Source organism: Rana temporaria, chromosome 1, assembly GCF_905171775.1.
Source record: "Rana temporaria chromosome 1, aRanTem1.1, whole genome shotgun sequence".
NCBI classification, from domain to species: Eukaryota; Metazoa; Chordata; class Amphibia; order Anura; family Ranidae; genus Rana; species Rana temporaria.
In genome coordinates this window covers 99287892-99313025 of record NC_053489.1, presented here as the reverse complement: position 1 = coordinate 99313025, position 25134 = coordinate 99287892, and the positions used below count along the sequence as shown (strand labels likewise).

Here is a 25134-nt window from a genome sequence, read left to right as displayed (position 1 = left end):
ACACCATTGATGGGGCTCTATTCCTTCCATCAACATCATAGAAGGGCCCTATTCCTTCCACTGACACTAACAATAGAGCACTATTCCTCCCACCAACACCATAGATGGGGCTCTATTCCTCCCACTGACACCATAGATGGGGCACTATTCCTCCCACTGACATCATAGATGGGGCACTATTCCTCCAACTGATACCAATGATGGGGATTTTTCTTCCCACTAATACCAATAATAATAGGGCACTATTTTTCAAACTAATACCAATAATGGGCCACTATGTCTCCCATTGATACCAATGAAGGGGCACTAACCATCCCACTGATACCAATGATGAGGCACTCTTCCTCCCACTGACAGCAACAATGGAGGAAATTATTCTTTCTAATAATACCAAAACCTCCTACTGCTCACAAGCATTATGGGGCCAGATTCACAAAGGAGATACGACGGAGTATCTCAGATACTCCGTCGTATCTCTCAGAGTATCTATGCGACTGATTCATAGAATCAGTTACGCATAGATATCCCTAAGATCCCACAGGTGTAATTGTTTTACACTGTCGGATGTTGGGATGCAGTACCGCGGCCGCCGCTGGGGGGAGTTTGCGTCGTAAACCAGCGTAGGGTATGCAAATTAGGAGTTACGGCAATCCACGATGGATTTTTGCATTCGCTACGTCGCCGCTAGTCTAGTTTCCCGTCGCAAAGTTAGTCGTTGTTTTTGGTGCCTTAACTTTACACAGCAATCGTATTGCTGTATAAAGTATGGCCGTCGTTCCCGCGTCGAAATTAAAAAATTAACGTCGTTTGCGTAAGCTGTCCGGAAATACAGAATTACGCTACGCGCGTCGCCGTTCGAAAAAATGACATCACTGCGCGCAAAGCACGGCGGGAATTCTGAAATGCCCATTTGAATTGGCCCGCCTTGCGCCGGACGTATTTACGATACACTGCCGCAAGTTTCCAGGTAAGTGCTTTGTGGATCGGGCACTAAAACTGGAAACTTGCGGCGGTGTAACGTAAACGGGTTACGTTACACGGCCGCAAATGTATGTGAATCTGGCCCTATGTAACTATTTTACTCTCATTGACTTTTCTTAGAAAGTTTGGAGGCCCTTGTTTTAAACTAAGAGTTGATGGATTTTCTAACATAGAAAAAAGGAAAGATAAATAAAGTTGTTGGTGATACATTGATGATCATTTCTTGTAAAGTCAATATAGCTGACATGTTTTTGGTTCTGTTGGTGTTGATAGGTTGGAAGACACGATGAAGCTTGGATGATCCTGAAACAGATTCATGACACAAATATGAGAGCCCGTGGACAGCCAGAGAAAGTCTTTACTGTAAGTTTGCTAGCTTGCCATGGCTGTGGGGAAGACCCTTGTCCCCATGAACATGGAGACAAGTTGCTTTGCCAGGGGGATTTGCAAAGTAACCCCCCCCATGTTGGGGGCATGTGGTCTTGAATGGTTTGGGGGGTGCACGCTCATCTCCCCCTTTCCCAGCCTGCCAGACTGCATGCTTGGATAAGGGTTTGGCATTGATTTTTGGGGGGACCTCGCAATCTTTTTTTTTTTTTTTTGGGGTGAAGTTCCCCTTAGCCCCAAATATCATACCAGACTGGTATTGGAAAAGGGACCTCACATGTTTTGTTTACAATCTGCTGTCAGGTTGCCGGGCTGCCAGCTCCTAACAACCAATGCAAAAAAAGGATGCAAAAGTGGACAGTTGTCCGTTTATATCTGTTTAGATCTGCGTCCATTTTTTAACTGGAACAAAAATAGAGACTTGCCTCTTAAAAATAATGGAACTTTTCATACTTTAATGAAACTTCAGTATGAAAGGGGGCTAATATATAGACTCTTGCTGTTGTCAAGATCCTGTGTTTTTACCTTGTCCAATACCTTGTATATATATGTAACATTTACGTATATGCATACATACATATAGCATTATTGCAGGCCTATTGTTCGTTAGGATGCAGGTGCCCATTCATTGCTGGGACACAGTTGGTCCTTGCCACCCACTGTTCTTTGTTGATTGGGTACAGGTGACTGGTGTTGCATAGCATTCTTCATTGCTAGGACACAGGCAACTCTTGTATTGCATCAGATTATATTTGCATTGTACTCATGTAATCATTAGCAAAAATGTGTACAGCGTAAAATACGGTCCATATGCAGGACCATGGATGCAGATTTTTCTACTTTGGTTTCAAATTTACTAATCATTATGCACCTGTATGTATGGGGCATTAGAAAACCATACCCTGTGTTCAGATCTGTAAAAAAAAGGCTGCATATTTTGTGGGTGTGTGCATGAGCTCAAAACCTTTGTAAATTAAAGAGTCACTAAATGATTTTTTTTTTTAGCTAAATAGCTTCCTTTACCTTACTGCAGTCCTGGTTTCATGTCCTAATTGTTCATTTTTGCTTTGATGTTGCTGTAATTCCTCTCTGTTCTGGACACTTCCTGGTTGTCTGTTTCCTGATCACCACAGTACTGGGAGATTTCTCATTGGTGTCATTACTGTGTGTCTAAAACACCTCAGCATCAATCCAGTTTTATTTGGCAAAACCTTCACTGCCCTCTATTGGCTCTGTGGCTCTGTACATCAGAGAACCAGGAAACAACAGCAAACACGAAACTAAACTGCAGGTACATTATATGATTGTTTTTTTATCTATTTTTAATCATGTTTAAAAGGAATCAGTTAACTATTATGTCTCTATACCCTGTAAACAGTCATTTCAGCAAAAAAAATGTTTTCCTTTAGTGACCCTTTAAGCCTAGTGTGCAATTTAAGTCTAGATACATATACAGTATATATGCTTTATACAATAATGTGACATATTATTTTACTTTAGGTTCATAGAATCAAGACTCCCAAGCAAATAGATGAATTAATTGAAATTGAGACAGACACAGGAACTTGGTACAGGCGATGCTTTGTCAGGATTCGCACAGAGCTGTACAGTGTAAGTGATTTTTCGGATTTGTTAACATTCAATAAATATGAAAATGTACATACCATCTGAATAGATATTTGTATAAAAACAATATCTATATTTTTTCTGTATTATACAACTAAAAAGAAAAGATTGTTAAAATCTTAAAGTCTTACTTGTTCAAAGTGTACTTGTCATAAATCTTTCAATAATCATACACAAATAATAATTACAATCTTGTAAGTGTAGTGCATGCCATCAGAGATTCATTTATAGAACAAAGGCTCAAAATACAATGTTGTAATTATTTATTTTAACCTTTGTTTCTAAAGTCACGTGATTGTGTTTCTTCTTCATCATTTTTGGGGGCTAGGCCAAGCCTCAGCACATCACATAGCCTGGTGACCTCACATCAGCTTTTTCAGGCCCTCCCTAAGGCCATGCAGAGAGGAGTGGAGCTGTCAGTCAAGAATCTGATCCAACCCATAGGTTTTGCTCCTGGCCCAGACCATGCTGATGTAGAAGTAGACAGGGCTTACTGAGTAGAAGAAGCAGAGCTTTCATGGTGTGGTGGCAATGCTGCAGAGGCTTGTGTTGTAGCAAATGACAGAGCAGCCAGGGCTGTAAGTGATCCGACTCAGCAGGGCCACCCTTTCACAGTATAAGTGCAGTGGGTTGTCTGGAAGTGGGTAAAGGGGGCTACCAAATTTTGATAAGCCGCTCAAACACAGACCACCACAACCACGGTTGTGGGATATGGAATCCCCCTGGCAAAGTACACCCTATGTTTAGGGCATGTGGCCTGATATGGTGTAAGGTCTCCCCCTTTCTAGGCCTGCCAGGCTGCATGCTTGGATAAGAATCTGGCATGGATTTGGGGAGGGACCTCACGCCATTTAAAAAAAAAATGAATGTTGGGTAACCCTAAAATTCATACCAGACCCCAAGGTCCTGTTATGAATTGTGTGGAAACCTCCACACTGTTTTTTTGTTTTTGCTTTTTGAACATCCTTGTTCCTTTGTTCACAATTACCTGTCAGCTGGAATCCCTGGCTGACAGCTGAATGAGATGAGTCACTGGTTGTTAGGATGCCGGCAGGTGCCAGCTCCTTAACAACCAGCATCTCTGAGAGCTAAAACTGTCACATCAGCAGTGGAAGGAATACCACTGCTAAGTGAATTGAACAGTCTCCTTCCCCTACAAAAAAACACAGCAGCATGGAAAATTCATCAAAAACTATATTGAACTTCAAAATCACAGTGAAAATACAATGAAAGCACAGATGCACTAGTATAAACCTATTATAAAGCAAACAAATATCCATTTTGTAAACCAAAGTTTTTGACCAAATCTTTGGTCAAAAGTACTCACCCAAAACAAGTATGGAAATCAACTTAAAATTATTGAATATATATGCAAGCAGCTTCATCCAACCAAGCAGTCTAAAGCATTATGGTTGTCTGTCATCATTCAGGTGGCCATAGTTCAGTCGATGTTAGTGCATCTCTTTGATTGTTCCTCCTATGTTTCCTTTTTGTGACCTTCCTCTGATATTTATCATGGGATTTGTAGTTCATAGTTCTGCTGCGTCCTCCCACGTTATTTGTGGGCCTTCCCACATTCCTGACTCTGTCTAACCTAACCTTATGTGAACTCCTCTGACACTGACTTTACTGTGATCCTCCCTCCTGACTTTACTGTGATCCTCACTCCTGACTTTACTGTGATCCTCACTCCAGACTTTACTGAGATCCTCCCTCCTGACTTTACTGAGATGCTCCCTCCAGACTTTACTGAGATCCTCCCTCCTGACTTTACTGTGATCCTCCCTCCTGACTTTACTGAGATCCTCTCTCCAGACTTTGCTCCCCTTCTTAGTTTTGGTTCTCTTAACAATTTATTCTGACTGTGTTTCTGTCTCAGCCCCTGGAATAATCACCTGTAAGTTTCTGGGGACAGCCCTTTTGAAAAAGTAAATGCTATGAATGGCTTAGGTCGAGGCAATCTTGATTGTTGATCCTGAGCTGCTGCTCTTTATAGCTACCATAGTTGTTTAGAAGTGTAACGTCTCTTAAAAAAATAACTTTATTGTTGCACCAGTTAATTCTAATTTGACAGTTCTGTAAGGTTCTGTAAGGAGTTGGAGGTGTGTAGTGACATCTTTACTCTGACCCTAACAGACCTCGCTCCATCTCAATGTGTGCCTGATGTCCTTATTACTTTCTCTGATTCAGACCAGAGCCCTGCCATGATTAGGCTGCTGATCTTGGACTGGGTTGCTGAGCGGTAACTACAAAAGCGAATAGTTAGAAAGGGGGAGGGCAAGCCGTGCCAGTAAGGATTAGGATTTTGTAAAAGTATGCTTGTCCTTTAAAAAGGTATTGTGTAAAATAAGTTCACTCTTTCCAGTGACCTCCTACTGGCCTACAGCGTGGTCAGCAGCTCATATCGTAAATCCCATTTTATAGGTGATGGCTTTGTATTGCCCAAACCCAGCTCTGAAACTACCAGTGCTAAGGAAGTGAGGTTTGTGGTGTCCTGCTATTAGTTCCTATTCTGTTCTTAACAGGATATTGTCAAGAACACGTTGTTGACATCATTATTATATCTTAGGTATCTTATTTCTGATGAGGTACGATAACTTTTTTGAGGACTTTGAAACATGTAGCATTTTTTGCTTTTTAAAAGGAATATTTGCGTTTAATGGTATAAAGCATACACAGGTAATCTTAGTATGAGGAGACACTTTCAGTGGCAGCATTTTTCTGACTAGTTCTTAGTTCCCTGTAACTCTGTGTTTAGTTAAGTACAGCAGTTAAAAAATCAGTGATGCTCAAAAATAAATCTCCTTGAAAGATGAAAAGGTAAGCCACAGCATTAGGTAGTATAAGCCGGGAAAAATAAAACCTAGCAAATAATACAAATCCATTTAACTTTTGAAACGCAAAACGGATGACAATCTTAGCAGCAGAACACAGAGCAGAGACGTGTGTACATTATAAGAATAAGCTTGCATTTCAGCATGATCACTTGTTTGATAGCAATACATGCCTTCGCGGATGAGCTTCGAGTTCGAGTCGAACTCATGTTCGACTCGAACATTGCCTGTTCGCCTGTTCGACGAACAACGAACAATTTGGGGTATTCGCGGCAAATTCGAAAAGCCGCAGAATGCCCTGTTAAAGTCTATGGGAGAAATCTAAAGTGCTAATTTTAAAGGCTAATATGCAAGTTATTGTCCTAAAAAGTGTTTGGGGACCTGGGTCCATGTATCAATGCAAAAAAAAGTTTTAAAAACGGCAGTTTTTTCGGGAGCAGTGAATTTAATAATGCTTAAAGTGAAACAATAAAAGTGAAATATTCCTTTAAATTTCGTACCTAGGGGGGGGGGGTGAAAATTGAGCATGTGAAATAGCGCATGTTTCCCAAAGTGTAATTTCAGAAAGGAAAAAAAAGTAATTTATAACTGACTTGCGTCTCAAATGAATTGTCGGCTCCCGGCAATTCAGAGAGAATTCATTCATCAAAAAAAAAAAAAAGTGTGGGGGTCCCCCCAAATTCAATTACCAGGCCCTTCAGGTCTGGTATGGATATTAAGGGGAACCCCGCCGTCAATTTAAAAAAAAATTAAGTGGGGTTCCCCCCAAATATCCATTCCAGACCCTTAAGGTCTGGTGTGGATTTTAAGGGGAACTCCACCCCAAATTTAAAAAAAAATTGGGTGGAGTTCCCCCAAAAATCCACACCAGACCCCTTATCCGAGCACGTAACCTGGCCGGTCGCAGAAAAGAGGGGGGACAGAGTGCGCCCCCCCTCTCCTGAACCGTACCAGGCCACATGCCCTCAACATGGGGAGGATGTCCCCATGTTGATGGGGACAAGGGCCTCATCCCCACCACCATCGTCCAGGGTTGCCTGTCTCAACCATGCTCAACTATCCCCTTGAATTTGATTGATTGATAGATTTTACTATCTGATCTATATAGATAAAGTGTTTAGATAAAGAGCCTTTTCAATATTTTGATTATTCGTTATGAGTATAGACCCCTTTCACACTGAGGCATTTTAACGCTAGAAATAGCCTCTGAAAAGCGCCTGAAAACTGCCTCCCATTCATTTGCATGAGTGCTTTCACACTCAGGCGGTGCGCTTGCGTGACGTTAGAAAAAGTCCTGCAAGCAGCACCTTTGGCCCCAGCCTATTGAAATGAATGGGCAGCGTTGCCCTAAAAATGGGTGTTTATGGGTTTTTATTTAAGGTCACGTTGTTATGTGTCCTCAAATAAAAAAGGCCAAACTAGCGCCCGAAAAGCGGCGCTAAGGCATTGCAAAAATGACTGCCGATTTAGCTCTGTTTTACCGGCGCTTCAGTGTGAAAGGCGTCTTATAAAGCAGTGAATGAGACATTCATCAAGGGTATACCTGCAGTGATTGTTTGGTGAATATCACATTCACTGCTTTAGATATAAGTAATTATCATAATTTTTACCTAAAATAATTTTAACACATGGGGGGAATATGTTAAAATTTAATACAGAATACAAAAAATACAGAATTTAATATAAAAGGCAGAGCCATGCAAATCATTCCCTTGTGCTACCTTTGGCCAAGTAAATATACATTTATAAAGTAATTTATTCTAACTTGAGTACCACAATCTGTGGCTATTATTTTAAGCTGGTGTACTGTTTTACAGTGCTTTAGATGAATGGTTGTGCTATCCTAGCTGACAAACTGACAATTTCCACATGATCAGTGGCATAGGACAGTATAAAGTACTGTGAAGGTAGATAGGGACTTTGGAACATCAATGGTCAAAAATAAATAAATAAATAAATAAATAAAGGCCCAGTTAGAACTTTTCTTTACTTGAAACTCCTTGTTAGTTACTAAACAAATGATTCCAGATTTTAAAATGTTGTGGATGCATTAATGAAACTACATCTTCATCATCCAGAATAAGGACAAAAGGTCCCTCCTACACTTCATCTATTTTAGCTTCATTGTAAAATTAATTAAAGTGAAAGCATATAATTATGTTGTCCCCTAATTACTCTTATCTTTATATCATACGAAGTGTTGCATTGTGATACAGGCTATCCTTTTATTCATATGATTGTTATTAATATATGTTATTTTGCAGATCTGGTTAACGTTCATGAGGTGCTTTGACTATCCTGTCAGAGAGAACACAATCAAGCTAACTGTGGTTTGGCTCACTCTATCATTCGGGTAAGGGTTGCTCGTTAAAATAAAGACTAATCATGTCTATTCAGTTTGCAATTATTGGTGCTTACCAAGATTTTACTTTACAATAAGAATATTAAGAATTGATCCTAAATATGCAGGATTGGTGACCTTATGTTGAAAATAAGAATGGTTAGAAATCAGTGATGTACTAGGTAGCATTATTTGTTAGCAATGCAGGATATAAAAACTACATCGAACGTCTCTTGGTAAGGTGCAAACATATAACCAATAGAAAAACAACATACAGCTTAAATTAAGCGTTCCTTTGTCAGTTAAATTATGAGCTATTCAGCTTATAAACAACTCAACATTGCATAATGAGTGAACAAAACCTCTACTGCAGAGACCCAGTTATTCCCCTGTTGGATATCACTGTCTTGTTTTTAGAGAAGATGAAGCCAGGCTCTCAATCACATGCTGAACATCAAAGACCCGCTGACCTATCGTGCGATAGTCATGTGCTCTATACAAGGCAGTCGGCATACATTTATAGCCCAAAGAAGTGATTTGAATTGTAGATCAGAGCTTAGACTCTGACTTTTGACAAAAAGTCAACATTTTCATATCAGTAACAGCGCTATTTAGTCTGCCTAGCGTGCATGTTTGGGGGAAAATAGGATTGTCTTTGAAACAGCGTTTGAAGCAGCCAATGAACAGATTAAGGAGGTATTGCTATGTTTACTTATTAGGGAATTGAAAGATTCAGTTTCTATCTTTTTCTATACACATTCAGATTTGGTAAAGTGATGGAGCCAACACATGTTGTGTGCTCGATGCTTGAAACTCTTAAGGGGCTCATTTCAAAAGTAGCAGTATAAAAGAACAGTTATGTGTCTGCACAGATACACATAATGGCCCAATTTTATGAATGGGATGAGCTGCAGGGTATAACAGAAAATGAGTAGCGATTAGTTGTCCATGAGTGAAGAAAACCTACTTAGGGAGGCACTAAGTACAGTGGGAGATGTTGGGAGATGTTGCATCCACATAGGTACTACACTGCGTTCTAGACATGTGCAATTTGTTTTGGTCCGAATCTAAGTTTGGACACATTTTTGATTATTCAGAGATCCGTATATATATCAGAATCTCCGAATTAGAATTGAAAAAAATATCATTGTAATTTGTTAAGTTTCATTCTGTTTATTCCTTTTCTAACATATTTCAAATCTTCAGAACAATTTGAATTCGGATTGGTCGAAAAATGATCAATCTATTTGAATTTTGTGTGAACAATGGCTAGTTGTTAAGGTGCGGATTGGGAAGCTGGCCGCCACATCCTTCCAATGACTTATCCTGCTGACAGCTGAAATAGAAATAAAAGAATGCCGGCGATCAATATTCTGAAAAAAAAAACAGCATGCCCCCCCATCCATACTAAGTCCTTCAGGTATGGTATGGATTTTAAGGCAAACCCCAAGCCAAATTGTTGTAATAAAATGCCGTGGTTCCCCCCCAAAATCTATACCAGACCCTTTTCAAGCATACAGCCCGGTAGGCTAGGAAATGGGGGAACCAAAAAGAAGCAGCCCCCCTCCTAAACCATATCAGGACACATGCCGCCAACATGAGGCATGTTGGCGGCATGAACTTTGGGGCAGGGGGTTCCCCTTAAAGCACCTTGTCCCCATGTTGATGAGGACAAGGGCCTCTTCCCCACAACCTTGGCCCAGTGGTTATAGGGGTATGGGGGAGTGACTTATCAGAATCTAGAAGCCCCCTTTAGCAAAGGGGTCCTTAGATCCCCACCCCCCACCTATGTGAATGAGTAGCCATCCGTCGAATATGACTGTTCCCATCCAGGGGCACAGCCTAATGACAGGTAAACATAGGGGCAGGTATTACCCAGTGACATAAGCCAGTGACTCTGCCCCCATGTCTACTGCTAAGGATCTGGTGTGCATTTTGGGGGGGACCCCCAAGCAATTTAAAAAAATAATTGGCGTGGGGTTCCGCCTAAAATTCACCCCAAATCTGAAGGACCCCTGAATGAGTATGGGGTACATAATATTTACTGTCTATTACGCTGTACTGCACTCTCTAATTGTCTACTGTGCTCTCATTTGTTAGGAATGTATGTGCCATGTAACCCATTATGGGGGAACCATTGTTGTGTATGACAATGCAAAATGACATATTAGTATAATATTTATTGACATACAGTATTTCTTATTGAACCCCTCAACGTGCAGCTTCTGTATCATGTGGCTGCTGTGGTTGGCTGAAGAGAGTGCTGTTGCTGACATTTCAGTCAATGTACTCAGAGCATGTAGCTAGCGCACTCTCAGCACACAACCTCAGACGGTTGGTCTTTGAATCTATAATTACATCAGATTTTTTCCTGGCAGGTGGTAATTAGAGATCACCTCAGCATAGACACAGATGCCAATTAAAACACCACATAGGTTTTGGTTATAGTTAGGCTTTATTGGTTGTTTCTCTTTCCTTTATTTTCTCTGCTACATCTTTTAACATCTTTTTTTTTCATTTATACAGCTACTATGGACTGTCTGTCTGGTTCTCAGATGTTATTAGGCACCTTCAAGCTGATGAATATGCTTTAAGAGTGAAAAATTTCCATGGCGAAAATATCTCCAACTACAATTTTAACTTCACTTTGGAAAATCAGATCCATAGAAATGGAGATTTCATCAATGACAAGTATTTGTTTTTTGTTTCTGTCTATAAACAATTTAATTCTACTTTTCCACAAAGGCCAAATATGACTGCAAACAGGCCATGGTGATCCTATGAAGGTGATATTGATAGCTAAACCATGGGCCTATATGTGTACTATAAGGCCTCACTCACATGTCATACCTATTTGTACACCCATACGAAGCACCATCTTTGCCTGCACGGGATGCACTGGTATTCTGTGAACGTGCATGCAGCCAATCCGATTCATGCCTATTGGGATGCAGCAGGGACATGCACCTGCACCGACACAGCTGTCAAATTTGGACCAGTAGCTGTGTCTGTGCAGCCACTGTGTAGCATCCTGTGTGGGCAAAGACAGCCCTTTGCACGTGTGTATTGATAGGTACCCCCACGTAAATGAGAACTAATAATAAAATATTGTATATATACACCAAAGCATGTGGACAACTGACCATAAAACTTACATTATGGTCAAAAGTATGTGGACACTCATCTAAAATAGTGAATTCTAGTACTTCCAGTGCAGCTCCTGTTAAGGCTACTGTATAAAAAAAAAATTGACTATTGTGTGCTTCCAAACTTGTGGTAACTGTTTGGGGAAAACCCCTTTCTGTGTTTCAGCATTACTACATTCCTGTGCGCAAAGCCAGGTACCTGAATATATGGTTTGATGTTTTGTGTTGTCATGTACCCAGTAGAGGCCATGTTGATGAAAGGGCTTGCCTACACCTCATGTCCAGTACCCCCTGGTGTTTGTAACAGAATGTAGTAGGATGAGGAGTGGCATGGGTACCTGAGGTGGGTTGAGACAGCAGATTATCTATGGGCAGGCTGGATATTGCTGGGATGCTGTGGGTTCACAGAATGCATTTGGTGCAGAATGCAGGTACGCAGGTGGAACACAGGAACCCACAGATGCAAGGAGCAAGCCATAGTCAAGAAGAGCTGGAATCAGCAACAGCCGGGTAGCAGTACCATATCAGGAAACAGGAGCAGGGTCAAAAGCCAGGCTGGGGTCAATATCAGATGTAGAGCAGTGAAGATCAGGATACAATGAAATCAGCAGTCAAGTCAGGTCAAAAAAAGAGCAGCAGGCCAGGTTATGGAAGCTAATGACCACTCAGCAACTTCTCCTCGGTGTGTTGTACTTAATTAGAGAGATTGGCACCAATGCCAGTGTCAGACATGCACACTCATTCACGCTAACATGCATTAGTGTGAGCGGGTGCATACTGTATATATGCAAACAAGTGTACAAAGCCAAAACCCTATGTATTGAAACACAGTTTGTAATATGTGCATGTGCAGGTCTTTGGGCATGGCCATACACTCAATCACCCTGACAGGTGTGGGGGAAATTGAGTATCCTTCAGAGCCATGACTTCATGAATTTTAAGAATTATTGCAAGCCAGGTCATTCTGTCCAACAGCAGTACCTGACCTCATAAATGCTGTTTTGGCCGATTGGGCACAAATTTCCTCAGATACACTCTAAAATCTTGTGAAAAGACTTCCCAAGAAAAAGGAGAAAAGGCAACTTTATATTATTGCTTATAGCTTTGGAATGGGATGTCTAATACACTATTATAGGTGTGATAAACAGGTGTCCCCAAATATGTTTGACCCTATTGTGTATTTTGGATGCAGCGTGCAGTTTCTTCAGGCTTCACCTTAGTTGTGTCTACCTTTAGCTCTTATCTCTTCATTACAATTGATTTGTACATCCTAACAGCAAGACATTTTACAAGTTATTATTTGCATGTGATTATTTACAATTACTTGCACTTTCTTGCATCAGTTAAATGATACCTTTGTGTGTGACAGGTTCATCTCAATGAAGTTTAAGGCGGTGGTGTTCCAGGATTCTCTGTTTGAGAGATGTTACTTTGAAGATGTCACATCACTGAACACATACTTTAGGAATTGCACCTTCAGAGACTCACATTTTGTGAACACAGGTAGGGCTTCATGATTTAAAGGAAGTTGCTAAAATGACTTATCTTTTTTTTTCTACACAGCTGGTAGTTGAGATTATTTCAGTAAGTACTGTAATTTATCACTATAGCATACTGTAATGGGTCTTCTCTGATGGAGTGGATAGGGCAACTGCCCTTTATAAGCAGAAATAAAGCTGACTTTGGTTACTGAACTAAGTTTTCAATCCCAGAAACCATGGTTCAGTCAAGCTACGATGATCTTCTTCAGTTCTCCTTAATGTTTAATGGATCGCCTTTGGAACATGTTAAATGTTCCACCTGTTACCCCTCCCCTCATTTTGACAGCGCGGGGGGGGGGGGGGGAGATCTTCTCCACGCAGCCACTGTCAAAATTTGAAAAGAATGCAGCTGTGCGGGACTCTGCCCACACAGGTTCTGCGAATGAATGAACTACAAGTACCTTCACCCATTACAGCTGATGGATTGTAGTTCTTAATGAACTATGAGGGCACTAGTGAATGTTCCAGTAGTCCATTGATCTTCCTGCTCTCAAGTAACTGCCTGCCTGTAAATAAGATACGTGCAGACAGCTATCCTTAGAGTCTGCAGGAGCCGGACATTGCACCCATGATCTGCTGATCGAGGGTGCAATGCTCTGCAATCTCCTTATAGAAAAAATTGTAAATGCACTTTATTTTACCTGCACAAAAAATGGTGAACTTAGCCGTTAATTTATTATTAGAGAATGGTTTGCTTGTGCACGTCAAACCAAAAACATTTGGCTAGAGTGAGGTAAGCGTCCTACTGTAATTTAGGCCTTCAATTAGAGAGATATCTCCTCACTTCCTGTGCTGCTGTCAACAGTTTCACTATAGAAGAAGTGAGGAAAGTCTGCAACAGGGACAGAAAATAAATTGGCAGGAGTTCTTCGCTTCCTATACTCTTTTAAAGAAAATAATATTTTAGTTCTTTTTTAGTTGCTGTTGAAGAGTTACCCTCACTTCCTGTCTGGTAACAATTTTTAGCAGGACAGGAAGCAAGGGGAAATCCCTTTGATGGAGTCTTGGATAGCAGTAAAAAAACACAGGGGTTGTAATCCTTTCCAACTTTATCAAGTCAGGGATTTGGGAATCATCTTGGACAAGAGATTGACGCTACAACCACAGGTAAACCAGGTGGTGAGTTCTTGTCACTTCCACTTGAAACTCCTGAGGTCGACTTTTCGCTTCATTGAAGAATCGCATAAGATCTCCATGGTCAATGCCATTATCGGAAGTCGATTAGATTACTGTAATGCTTTGTACCTGGGTTTACCTAATAACATCATGCACAAATTACAGCTTATTCAGAATGCCGCTGCGAGGCTACTCACGGGTGTTGGTCGTTGTGACCACATCGCTGAGAGCCCTGCATTGGCTACCTGTGAAGGAACGGTTCTGTTTAAGACTGGATGCATGGTGCACAGGGCTACCCATGGCAAGGGGCCAGTGTACCTGCAGGAAAAATTCACCAAGTATGTGCCCAATCGTACCTTAAGGTCGGCTAATTTGGAAACTTTGGTGATTCCTAAATTTCGTAAGAAAAAATGCGGAGGGAGGACGAGTGCGGTCCAGGGAGCACAGTTTTGGAACTCCCTGCCTCTAAAATTAAGGCTTGAGAATGATCTTTTTAAGTTCAGGAAGCTTTTAAAAACTGAGCTTTTCAGTCTAGCCTATGGAATTTCATAGGTTTTTATAGTTCTTTGATCTGCTAACTATTTTAAATTTGATCTGTTCGGCTGCCTGTGTGTGTTTTTGTTTTTTTTGGTTGTTGCTGTATTGTTGTTCTTGGCGCATCGAGGCCTACGGGTAACTGACTGCGTTTTGTACTTTTTTTGTACTTTTAAGAATTTTAATAAATAAATAAATATCCACAACTAAAGCATATACTTTAAATAGTCTATACACATCTTGACACGAGATTCACACAGTTTTCTAATTGGATTAAATTTGGAAAAATGTGTGAAATCTGGGTAAAAGTGTGACTCTTGTGTTAAAACATTTATAAGTAGACCACTTGGGGTTAGTGTTAAGCTTAGAAATTAGGGGTTATGTTATGGTAAGTGTTAGGAAGAGGCTAAATTGTTAAGGGTTGATTGTAGGGGTTAAGGGTAATGAGTGAAAACTCTATTTTGGGTCCACTTTGACAACAAAATCAATCAACATCAAAATCCCAGAATGTTTTTGGACCCACTTTTTGGATTTCCTGCTTCTCCTTATGCACTCTTTGTTGTATAAAAGTGATGATAAAGGGTTATGAGCAGGACCCTCTTTGATATGGACGTTGACCTACGAGGTCAAGTTTTGGAGTTCCCAAAAGACAGAGAAACACTTTCTGCTGAAGTTCCTGAGACACAGAAGAAACCAGTAGGCGATACATCTCTCCAGCATAAAAACTGAAAGGGGCACAGTTAACCTGAAATGACTGGGAGCCTCAGTCAGCTGAAATCGCTTCCAGGTTAAAGGATACTATAGCATTTGTTATCAATACTGTGTGAATCACATTTAAAATGGAGGATTCTGTAACTTTTAATACTGCTGTAACCTGTATGGGATCCTTAAAAATGCGGTACACTCCTTACTTTAACCTGTTTTATAAAGAAACTTAGATCCTCCTGACAAGTTAACAGCCTTTTGTAAGGTTTACCATCATACACGGACAGCTTATTTTGTCTTATGCAAAAAAAGCAAGTGTCACCCAATAAAAATACTTTGTGGGGCAAACCCTGACAATCAGGCCTGGAATCACATTTGGCTCTGAGCACAATCAAAGGACAAATCTTGGCTCTTGCTGTTAGATTTTCTATACCACTAGCCTCATTATCTGTAGTCAACACCTTTGTACAGAGTGTATTTCATGTAGACCCTCCTTGAGAACCTCCTGTAACTTCCTGGGATATACATTTGGTTCTGTCAGCTTCTCAAAGGCCTAAATAAACCTAATAAGCATATCTCCCTTTCTACTCTCACTCAGAATGTTGTGTTCATTGTCTTTATTGCCGATTGCAGTATCTGAGCTGGTGGCCTTATTCTCTAAAGAACCCTATCTGGTCTTACACAAGGATAAAGGTGGTGTTGAGACCTAGAGCCTTCTTTCTTCCTAAGGTGGTTTAAGCCCAGCTCCAGTTAATCAGAAGAAAAATTATCTTTACTGTCTGGATGTAGCTTGTGCTGTACAAGTGTACCTCACAGCTACTGTTTCTATTACAAAGACTGACCCTTTTTTGTCATCCTCATGGTCCCTGACTCCCTGTAAAGGGGAACCAGCTGCCCATACCACCTTCACTCAGTGGTTCAGACATCTTAAGGAAAAAATTCCACTTTTTCTTGTCAGAGTGCACTCTACTAGATCGGTGAGTGTGTCTTGGGCTTTTAGGCATCAGACAATTATTTCCCAAACTTACAAGGCTGCCACTCAGGGCTGGACTGGGACAAAAGTTTGGCCCTGGACCTCATCCAGACTGGCCCACTTTGACAGGTCTCTCACACAGCGGCCGGACAACTCCCGCACCCCTCCGGCCACCCAAGCCACCTCTCCCCCTTCACTAGCCACTAGCCATTTTACTTTATTAGAGTAGAACTCCCACACCCCTCCGGCCACCCAAGCCACCTTTCCCCCTTCACCAGCCACTAGCCGTTTTACTTTATTAGAGTAGAACGGTTGGTACTGGTACTCTTATAGGCAGTACCAGTGGGGAAGCTAGACATTATTTCACCCGGGGCAAAGAATCAGTTTGGTGCCTCCCCCCCCCCCTCATGGGACAAGATTAGGCAGAAGTGAGAAACTCCCAGGCTGCTGTCACTGAAGCCGGCCCACTGAGCCATCGGCCCACCGGGAAACTCCCTGTAGTCCCAATGGCCAGTCCATCCCTGCTGCCACTTGGTCTTCTGTTCACAAGCTCTACAAGTTTTACCAGGTGAATGTTTAGACCTCATCTGATGCCAGTTTTGAGCATGAAGTCCTTCAGGCAGCTCTTTGAACTGCAGGTTGCCGCCCAGTTTTCTTCTGTTCATTTGTGGCCTATTAGCATTTTGTTTGCTGTGTTGCTAATCCCTCAGTTGGGCTGCTTTTAGACATCCCAATTGTGTCAAATTAACTGAATCCTGTGTCCTTTATTAAAAGATAAAACAGGATTTGTGTACTTACCATGAAACTTGTTTTCTTGGAGTTTAATAAGGCACACAGATCCCACCCCTCTTTGTGATCTACCCCTAAGTACTGCTTTTCTACAAACTGATGCATGCTAAAAGTGGGAAGAGTTGTATTTAGCTGGCCAGCATTGTTTGTCAGTGTCTGAATCCTCCTGTAGACAGCAACATAACCCTGTTGTCTCGTGTTAACTAAATCCTCTGTCCCTTAACCACTTCCCGCCCGGCCTATGGCCGATTTACGTCCGGGAAGTGGTTATGAAATCCTGACAGGACGTTCTAGAACGTCCTGCAGGATGGGGGCGCGCATCGCGGCGATCGGTGATGCGGGGTGTCAGTCTGACACCCTGCATCTCCGATCTCCGGCGGAGACTCTTTACCACGTGATCAGCCGTGTCCAACCACGGCTGATCACGATGTAAACAGGAAGAGCCGTCGATGGCTCTTCCTCACTCGCGTCTGAGAGACGCGAGTAGAGGATAGCCGATCGGCGGCTCTCCTGACAGGGGGGGTTAGCGCTGATTGTTTATCAGCGCAGCCCCCCCTCGGATCGCCACACTGGACCACCAGGGATGCCCACCCTGGAGCACCAGGGTGGGCAAAAAAAAAAAAATGACAGAAAAAAAAAAAAAAAAAAAAGCCTAAAAAATAAAAATAAAAAAAGCATAAAGAAAAAAAAAAAGATGCCAGTCAGTGCCCACAAATGGGGACTGACTGGCAACCTGGCAAAAATCAGTGCTGCCACCCCAGTGTCCATCAGCGCCACCCCAGTGTCCATCAGCGCCACCCCAGTGTCCATCAGTGCCACCCCAGTGTCCATCAGTGCCACCCCACAGTGCCCATCCATGCCCAGTGCCCACCTATCAGTGCCCATCTGTGCCACCCATAAATATCCATCAGTGCCGCCCATGAGTGCCCATCTGTGCCGCCTATGAGTGCCCAGTGCCGCCCATGAGTGCCCATCAGTGCCGCCTATGTGTGCCCATCAGTGCCGCCTATGTGTGCCCATCAGTGCCGCCTATGTGTGCCCATCAGTGCCGCCTATGTGTGCCCATCAGTGCCGCCTATGTGTGCCCATCAGTGTCGTATACCAGCGCCGCCAATCAGTGCCACCTCATCTGTGCCCGTCAGTACTACCTCATCGATGTCCATCAGTGCCATCTCATCGGTGCCCATTAGTGCCGCCATATCAGTGCCCGTAATTGAAAGAGAAAACTTATTTACAAAAAAATTAACAGAAAAAAATAAAAACTTAATTTTTTTCCAAATTTTCAGCCTTTTTTTAGTTGTTGCGCAAAAAAAAAAAATCGCAGAGGTGATCGAATACCACCAAAAGAAAGCTCTATTTGTGGGGAAAAAAGGACGCCAATTTTGTTTGGGTACAGTGTAGCATGACCACGCAATTGCCATTCAAAGTGCGACAGTGCTGAAAGCTGAAAATTGGCTTGGGCGGGAAGCTGCGTAAGTACCTGGTATGGAAGTGGTTAATGAACTCCAAGACATGGATTTTACAGTAACTACAAAAATCCTGTTTTTGAGTTGATTAAACTAATATTATGCTGCATAAACAGTAATAAGTGTGGGCTCTCTTTTATTTTTTAAGTGTACCACATTTGCCACAGCAAGGATTAAAATACCCTATGCTAGCAGCATGCTAAAAAGCTAGACCATCGCTCATTACAGTCCGTAGTGGTCTGGGTTCCCACTTCCCAGCTGTCTAACATGTTCCCTGCCAGGTGCCCCAGTCAACAGGGCTGTTCAGGGGTTAGGCGAAGCATTAAGGGCTTATGTAGGGCGATAGTTAAGAGTTTAGGTTTGTGATTTTCACTTCTTCTTAGTAGCAAAGACCTGTGGTAACTGGCCAGCGGGGGGGGCCAATCAACATGTCTGGCAGACTGTATGTCCGCCGGCCACCCGTAACCATCGTTCCTTGCAGTTACAGAAGAGGGATCTGCCTGTGTAAATAAGGCAAATCTCCGCTCTGTCAGGGGAGATCTCACATATCCTGTCTTTCTGCTATGCAGGAAGACAGATCTGTATGTTGTCCCAGTGTGCCCTTCCCCCATACAGTTAGAACACACAATGAGGGAACACAGTTAACCCCTTGATCGCCCCTGGTGTTAACCCCTTCCCTGCCAATGTCATTAATACATTAACAATGCGTAAAAAATGTCCGATCTGTCTGCCACAGTCCCGCTAAAAATCACTAACCTTTGCCATTATTTGTAAAAAATATATTATAATAATAATAAAAATGCCATAAATCTATCCCCAATTTTTTAGACGCAATAATTTTTGCGCAAACCAAGCAATACAGGTTTGGAATTTTTTATATGTAGCAGAATACATATTGGCCTAAATCGATGAAGAAATTTTTACTTTCGTTTTTTTTGGAAATCTTTTTTGTTTATAGCGCAAAAAAAAAAAAATTAAAACTGCAGAGGTGATCAAAAAACACTAACAGAAAGCTCTATTTGTGGGAAAAAAATGACATCAATTTTGTTTGGGTATAGCTTTGCACGACCGCGCAATTGTCAGTTAAAGCGACGCTGTGCCGTATCGCAAAAAATGGCCTGTTGGATGGCCTGGTAAATCCATCCGGGGCTGAAGTGGTTAACCATATTTTGATGTTGGGCCCTGTTATAATGTCATGCTCAATGACGTTGGTGAGACCAGGCAACCCTGAAAACATTTCCCTGTTTCTCTGAAGAAATTCTTTTGCCTGTTGGGTTTGTTGTTTAGACAGGGTAGTAGCAACTTGCACCAGGTCAACTCATGCAGAGTCCCCAGCATTGACACCTTCCACAGCGGATACCTGTTCTCTGTCTCTCCAGGGTTTTAACAAGTTGATATAATAAATTTGGTACGGTTTCCTCTTTGCAGGTTGATGTACCCTGTAATTCACATCCCCCACTTTGTCCACCACCTCAAATTTTACCATGGGTAACAGAACAACCACCTGGTCTCCTACTTGAAACTGTCTGACTTTAGCTGACCGGTTGTACACCCTCTTTTGGTCATTCTGAGCCTTCTAGAGATGCTCCCTCACTAAAATCATCACCCTAGCCATCCTCTATTACATTTGGGAGATATGTTCTACCATGTTTCCTTTACTAGATCTAGCAATCCACTGGGTCTTCACCCGTATACCAGTTCAAATGGCGAGAAGACCATGGATGCTTGTGGAACCTCACGGATGACAAATAAAGGGGCAGAGAGCAACATGTCCCAATCCTTCCTGTACTTCTGGACCATCCTTTTTACCATTGACTTCAGGGTTTTGTTTAAACTCTCAACGAGGCCATCTGTCTGTGGGTGATAGAAAGACGTCCGCAACTGCTTGATCTGAAACAGTTTGCACATTTCCGCCACCTTTGATATAAAAGTGGTGCCCTGGTCTATCAGTATCTCTTTGTTGAACCCAGTTCGTGAAAACATGTGAAACAATTCAGACAATGACCTTAGAAGAAGTTTTCCTTAACAGGACTGCTTCTGGATACCTAGTTGCATAGTCTAGGATGACTAATATATATTGGTGCCCCCTTGATGACTTTACCAGGAGTACCTTCAACATCCATAGCAATCCTTTCAAATGGCACCTCAATTATTGGCCTTCACCCCATGCCAGTAAAATCGGTCGATAATCCTGAAGTCTGTTTTTTTAGCCCTCTGGTGTCCTCCCAGTGCGTCGTTGTGGGCTAGATCAAGGAGCATTTGCCTATAGGGCTAGGGAACCAGCAATTGCTCTACAGTTTCCCCTAGGATTTCCGCCACTCGATAAACCAAGTCCACATTCAATTCAAAATTAGGAAATCTTTGATTTGCACCAGGTATTTGTGGGACGCCCATGGACCAATGTAGGATCCTGTAACTGGGCAGTGCCAAATGCACCTCTGTATACGTCCAGATTTGGGTGCACTGGCCTAGAGGAAATTTCCTCTTCATCCTACCCCAACATGACCTCTAATGGAGATACATCCCCACCCTGACAGGTCAACTCAGTTTTGAGACCTGCAACATGAACATTATTACCCATATCAACATTCACTGCAATGTAATTATCAATGACAGGTATCTCCACAATGGGGGTGCGTGTTGTGGGCAGTTAAGGCTCAGACTCTGTCCCTTCAAGAGCCAGCATTCCCAGTCCTTTGGCTGTTCTCAAAGTCCACTCTGTACCTGGCTCCATAGTTCAAGAACCAGTGGACAGTCACTATAATATCATGTATAAGATTTTCACCACCCCAACTTGGGTCACTGAGGTATGGCCATAAGCAATGGGAACCGGGACCAGGGGATACATACTACCCGTAGAGTATTACCAATCACCCTGGCATGTACCATGCTGCCGGAGTCCAGTAGAGTCTTGGCAGAGAGGTGGTTTACCCATACTTCATATTCAAATTGACCTTCAGCCAGGTCAAGATGGATGGCACATGCCCTTTGGACATATAAAGAGGCTCTTTGACCAGACCTGCAAACTATAGGTTCTTCCTGAAGTGGGCATTGTGCCCGGGTATGTCCCCAGGACCGGCATCGCCAACACTGTATGTCCCCCATCCTTGGGACAGGGACCTCTGTAGTTCTGTGGAAGATGATGCAGGTTTGCGGGTTCCAATGTCTGGTAGGGGTTCCCTCCTAGGAGAGCATCTGTGGGGCATCCTCAAATGGAAGGTGGGGGATTTCAAGGTCTCTAACATCCACCAGCTCCGTAATGTCGTCAGGGTGGAGTGGAAGAGGACTCCATGAACTCTGGTGAACTCCATGCCCAAGAGGGTTAAGACAGTGCTGTAAAATAATGGTGGCCATGCAAAATATTGACACTTTGGGCCCAATTTGGACATTTTCACTTAGGGGTGTACTCACTTTTGTTGCCAGCGGTCTATACATTAATGGCTGTGTGTTGAGTTATTTTCAGGGGACAGCAAATATACTAGCTGTACACTCAATGCATTGTATGAAAGTGTAATTTCTTCAGTGTTGTCACATGAAAAGATATAATAAAATATTTACAAAAATGTGAGGGATGTATTTACTTTTGTGAGATACTGTATATGCAATATATAGGAGAAATTGCCTTGCCCATATGACTGGGAGAGTTAAGGCAGCTAACCAAGTCGGCACAAGACAGAGAGCTAAGGCAACTAGCGAGTCCAAGGGACTGAAGAAGGATTTGCAAGTCTCAGGAAAAGTGAAAGAGCCCAGAGAGCTAGGAGAAACCTATCTAGAGACCAGGAGTGGGCCCATGTAGCGAGGTGCTGCAACAACAGGCTGAGTGAGAACAGAGAGCCATGGAACTGGGTTTGAAGTAACCTGACAAGACTAGTTGTGCTGCTAAAGCATAGCCAGGTGGCTCGCCATTTTTCGGTTGATGGTTTGCTTTGTGAAGCTGAATCCCCTTGCATGGGCAACCTTGTGTGAATTTTTCCTTTTATTTTAAAAAAAATGTGGGCCAGAAAGCCCTTAAATACAGTTCGGACTGGCACAGCTCATTGAAAACGCATCTACTACACTGAGCTTAATCACATCAATATCACACTATATATTGTATATACAGTATATACTTTTATTTATATAAGTATCATAATTCCCTGTGGCACTTTACTGCACAACGTATTATAGTACATAATAAAATGACTGGACCAAATGACATAAACTAGTAAATACAGTCATTTAGCATAATGTAGCAATAATGAGAACCCCTAAGAGAGGTCTGTATGAGCTTATATAATACATTTATCTTTTTTTTAAGCATTATCACACATTTTTCTGTACATCATTGTTTTTTTTTTTTACCATGCTAGTAAATAGCTGCCTATATGGATTTGTTGCTTTGAGTGGGAAATCAAATACCTCCCAAGACACATTTTTAGCAGAATTACATTCTCTTCTATAATCACATACAGCTGTGGACCACAATCTCATAGAACTAATATATTTTCAAATACCAAAGCCAGACTTTTTTAGTATAAACATAGAGAAGGACTTCTGAAAAATACTGTAGACACAGCAAACAGTTTATGTTTTTATTACTGCAGCAACTGTCTTTCTACCCAGACCTGCCTGGAATACATGAACATAGTGCCACCTACTGTACATCAGAAGAGTAACATGGATATGACTTAGATACAGAGCTAGGTACATTTAACAATCAGTTGATTGGGTTTCATAAAATGTGCATTTTTAGCATATACAGTAGCTTATGTACAAAAATTCTAGTTAATACAAAAAAGGGTGTGCCCATGCCCACTTGTCCCTTTTTTTTATGCTTCTTAAAAGAAAAGGGCATCTTCTGTTGCATCATGAGTTGAGCATGTTTGTGGTCCAGACCTGCACAACTAAGAGAACTACCGAGGGGTACCACAGCCTGGATCACATTTTTTAATTAATCCACATGGCTAAGAAAGTCATGGGGACTTATTTTACAGATGTAGTTATTTTTCTAACGTAATAACATATTAAGCTTTGTGGTCTGGTCAGGGCCGGCGCTACCACTAGGCGGATTATGCGACTGCCTAGAGCGCACTGCCGCCTAGGGCGCCCGTCCGCTATTACTACCGTCTCCTGCACTGTCCTCCACAAAATGCTGGCAGCGCCCTCAGCCCTGACATGGCAAGCAGCGCCGCCCGCTAGGCAGAAACCCCCCCAGCGTGGCTCGAGTTCTCCGCTCGCCTCTGAGTGAGTCTGACATCAGCATGTGTCACAACAAGTGGCATAGATTAGGTCCCGTCCCGGGGGGACAGGTGTGCAGAGGGAACAGATATGTGTGTGTTGTGGGGGGCAGGTGTGCAGGGGGGTACAGAGGGGTAGCAGATGTATGTGGGAGGCAGATGTACAGGGGGGTACAGAGGGGGAACAAATGTGTGTGTGTGGGGGGGGGGCGTGCAGAGTGGACCACGGCTGGCGTGAGGAAGTGATTTAGTGCCATCCACCATTTGTCTTCGGGCCGGGTCCAGAGGCACAGGTGCAAGCCTGTGGAACACGGCTGAAGAAATAGGTGCCGCAAATTTTTTAGTGAGGGGCGGAGCCAACGTGTGTGTTTTGAGGGGGGGGGGGCGGCAAAATGAGGTTTCGCCTAGGGTGTCAAAAATCCTTGCACCAGCCCTGGGTCTGGTTAGATGGCAGTAGTCCCTAAAGAAGATGAACTCTCAAGGTCATTGACAAATAGAGAATAATAGCATAGAATGGAGAATAAAGAATAAAGAATACTGCCACCAATAATAGGTTTTAAGCAAGGGTCTGGAAGAGATAAAATCACCCTGTTTGCAGATGCTACATTGCTTTTCTTGGGAGATTGCCAGCATACCTTATCTTCCTTAATGCAACTAATAGCACTCTTTGGGGAGTTCTCAGACTTCCGCATAAATTGGGATACATCTGTTTTACTAGATCTTTTAACAGTAAATGTACATGCTGAAGCTGTCAACACTTTTAAATATTTAGAGGTTGTTATCTCCAAAGACCCTCTGATGTACCTAAACCTTAACTTGTTCCTAGTATTAGATACGTTTAAACTTAAGTACAATTATGAGAAGGTCTGATTGCTTTAAAATGATATGAGCACCTCAGTTGCTAGACATACAACATACATTACTTTACTTCTGATGCCGCGTACACACGATCATTTTTCGGCATGAAAAAAATGTTGTTTTTAAAAAACGTCATTTAAAATGATCGTGTGTGGGCTTCACATAGTTTTTCAGTTTCTGAAAAACGACAATTTTTTTTCGAACATGCTGCATTTTTTAACGTCGTTTTAAAAAAAATCGTTTTTCGAGTTGTAAAAAATGATCGTGTGTGGGCTAAAACAACGTTTTAAACCCGCGCATTCTCAGAAGCAAGTTATGAGATGGGAGCGCTCGTTCTGGTAAAACTACCATTCATAATGGAGTAACATTCATCACGCTGTAACAGACAAAAAAGCGTGAATCGTCTTTTACTAACACGGAATCAGCTAAAGCAGCCCAAAGGCGAATAGAACTTCCCCTTTAGAGTGCCGTTGTACGTGTTGTACATCACCACACTTTGTTCATAATTTTTTTTAAACAATGGTGTGTGGGCAACCTCGTTTTTATGGATGAAGTTGAAAAAACGTTGTTTTTTAGACATGCTGAAAAACAAAGTTTTCTTTCATGCCGAAAAATGATCGT

General features: G+C 42.2%; 1 protein-coding gene across 1 annotated transcript in view; it reads left to right on the top strand.

The window, feature by feature from the left end:
• SV2C (synaptic vesicle glycoprotein 2C) overlaps positions 1–25134 on the top strand; it is a 250179-nt gene that overhangs the window by 209573 nt on the left and 15472 nt on the right. The window contains exons 6-10 of the mRNA XM_040341177.1: positions 1255–1344; positions 2869–2979; positions 8093–8181; positions 10696–10860; positions 12685–12818. Of these exons, the coding sequence (XP_040197111.1) occupies positions 1255–1344; positions 2869–2979; positions 8093–8181; positions 10696–10860; positions 12685–12818 (589 nt within the window). The remainder of the gene's footprint in view (positions 1–1254; positions 1345–2868; positions 2980–8092; positions 8182–10695; positions 10861–12684; positions 12819–25134) is intronic.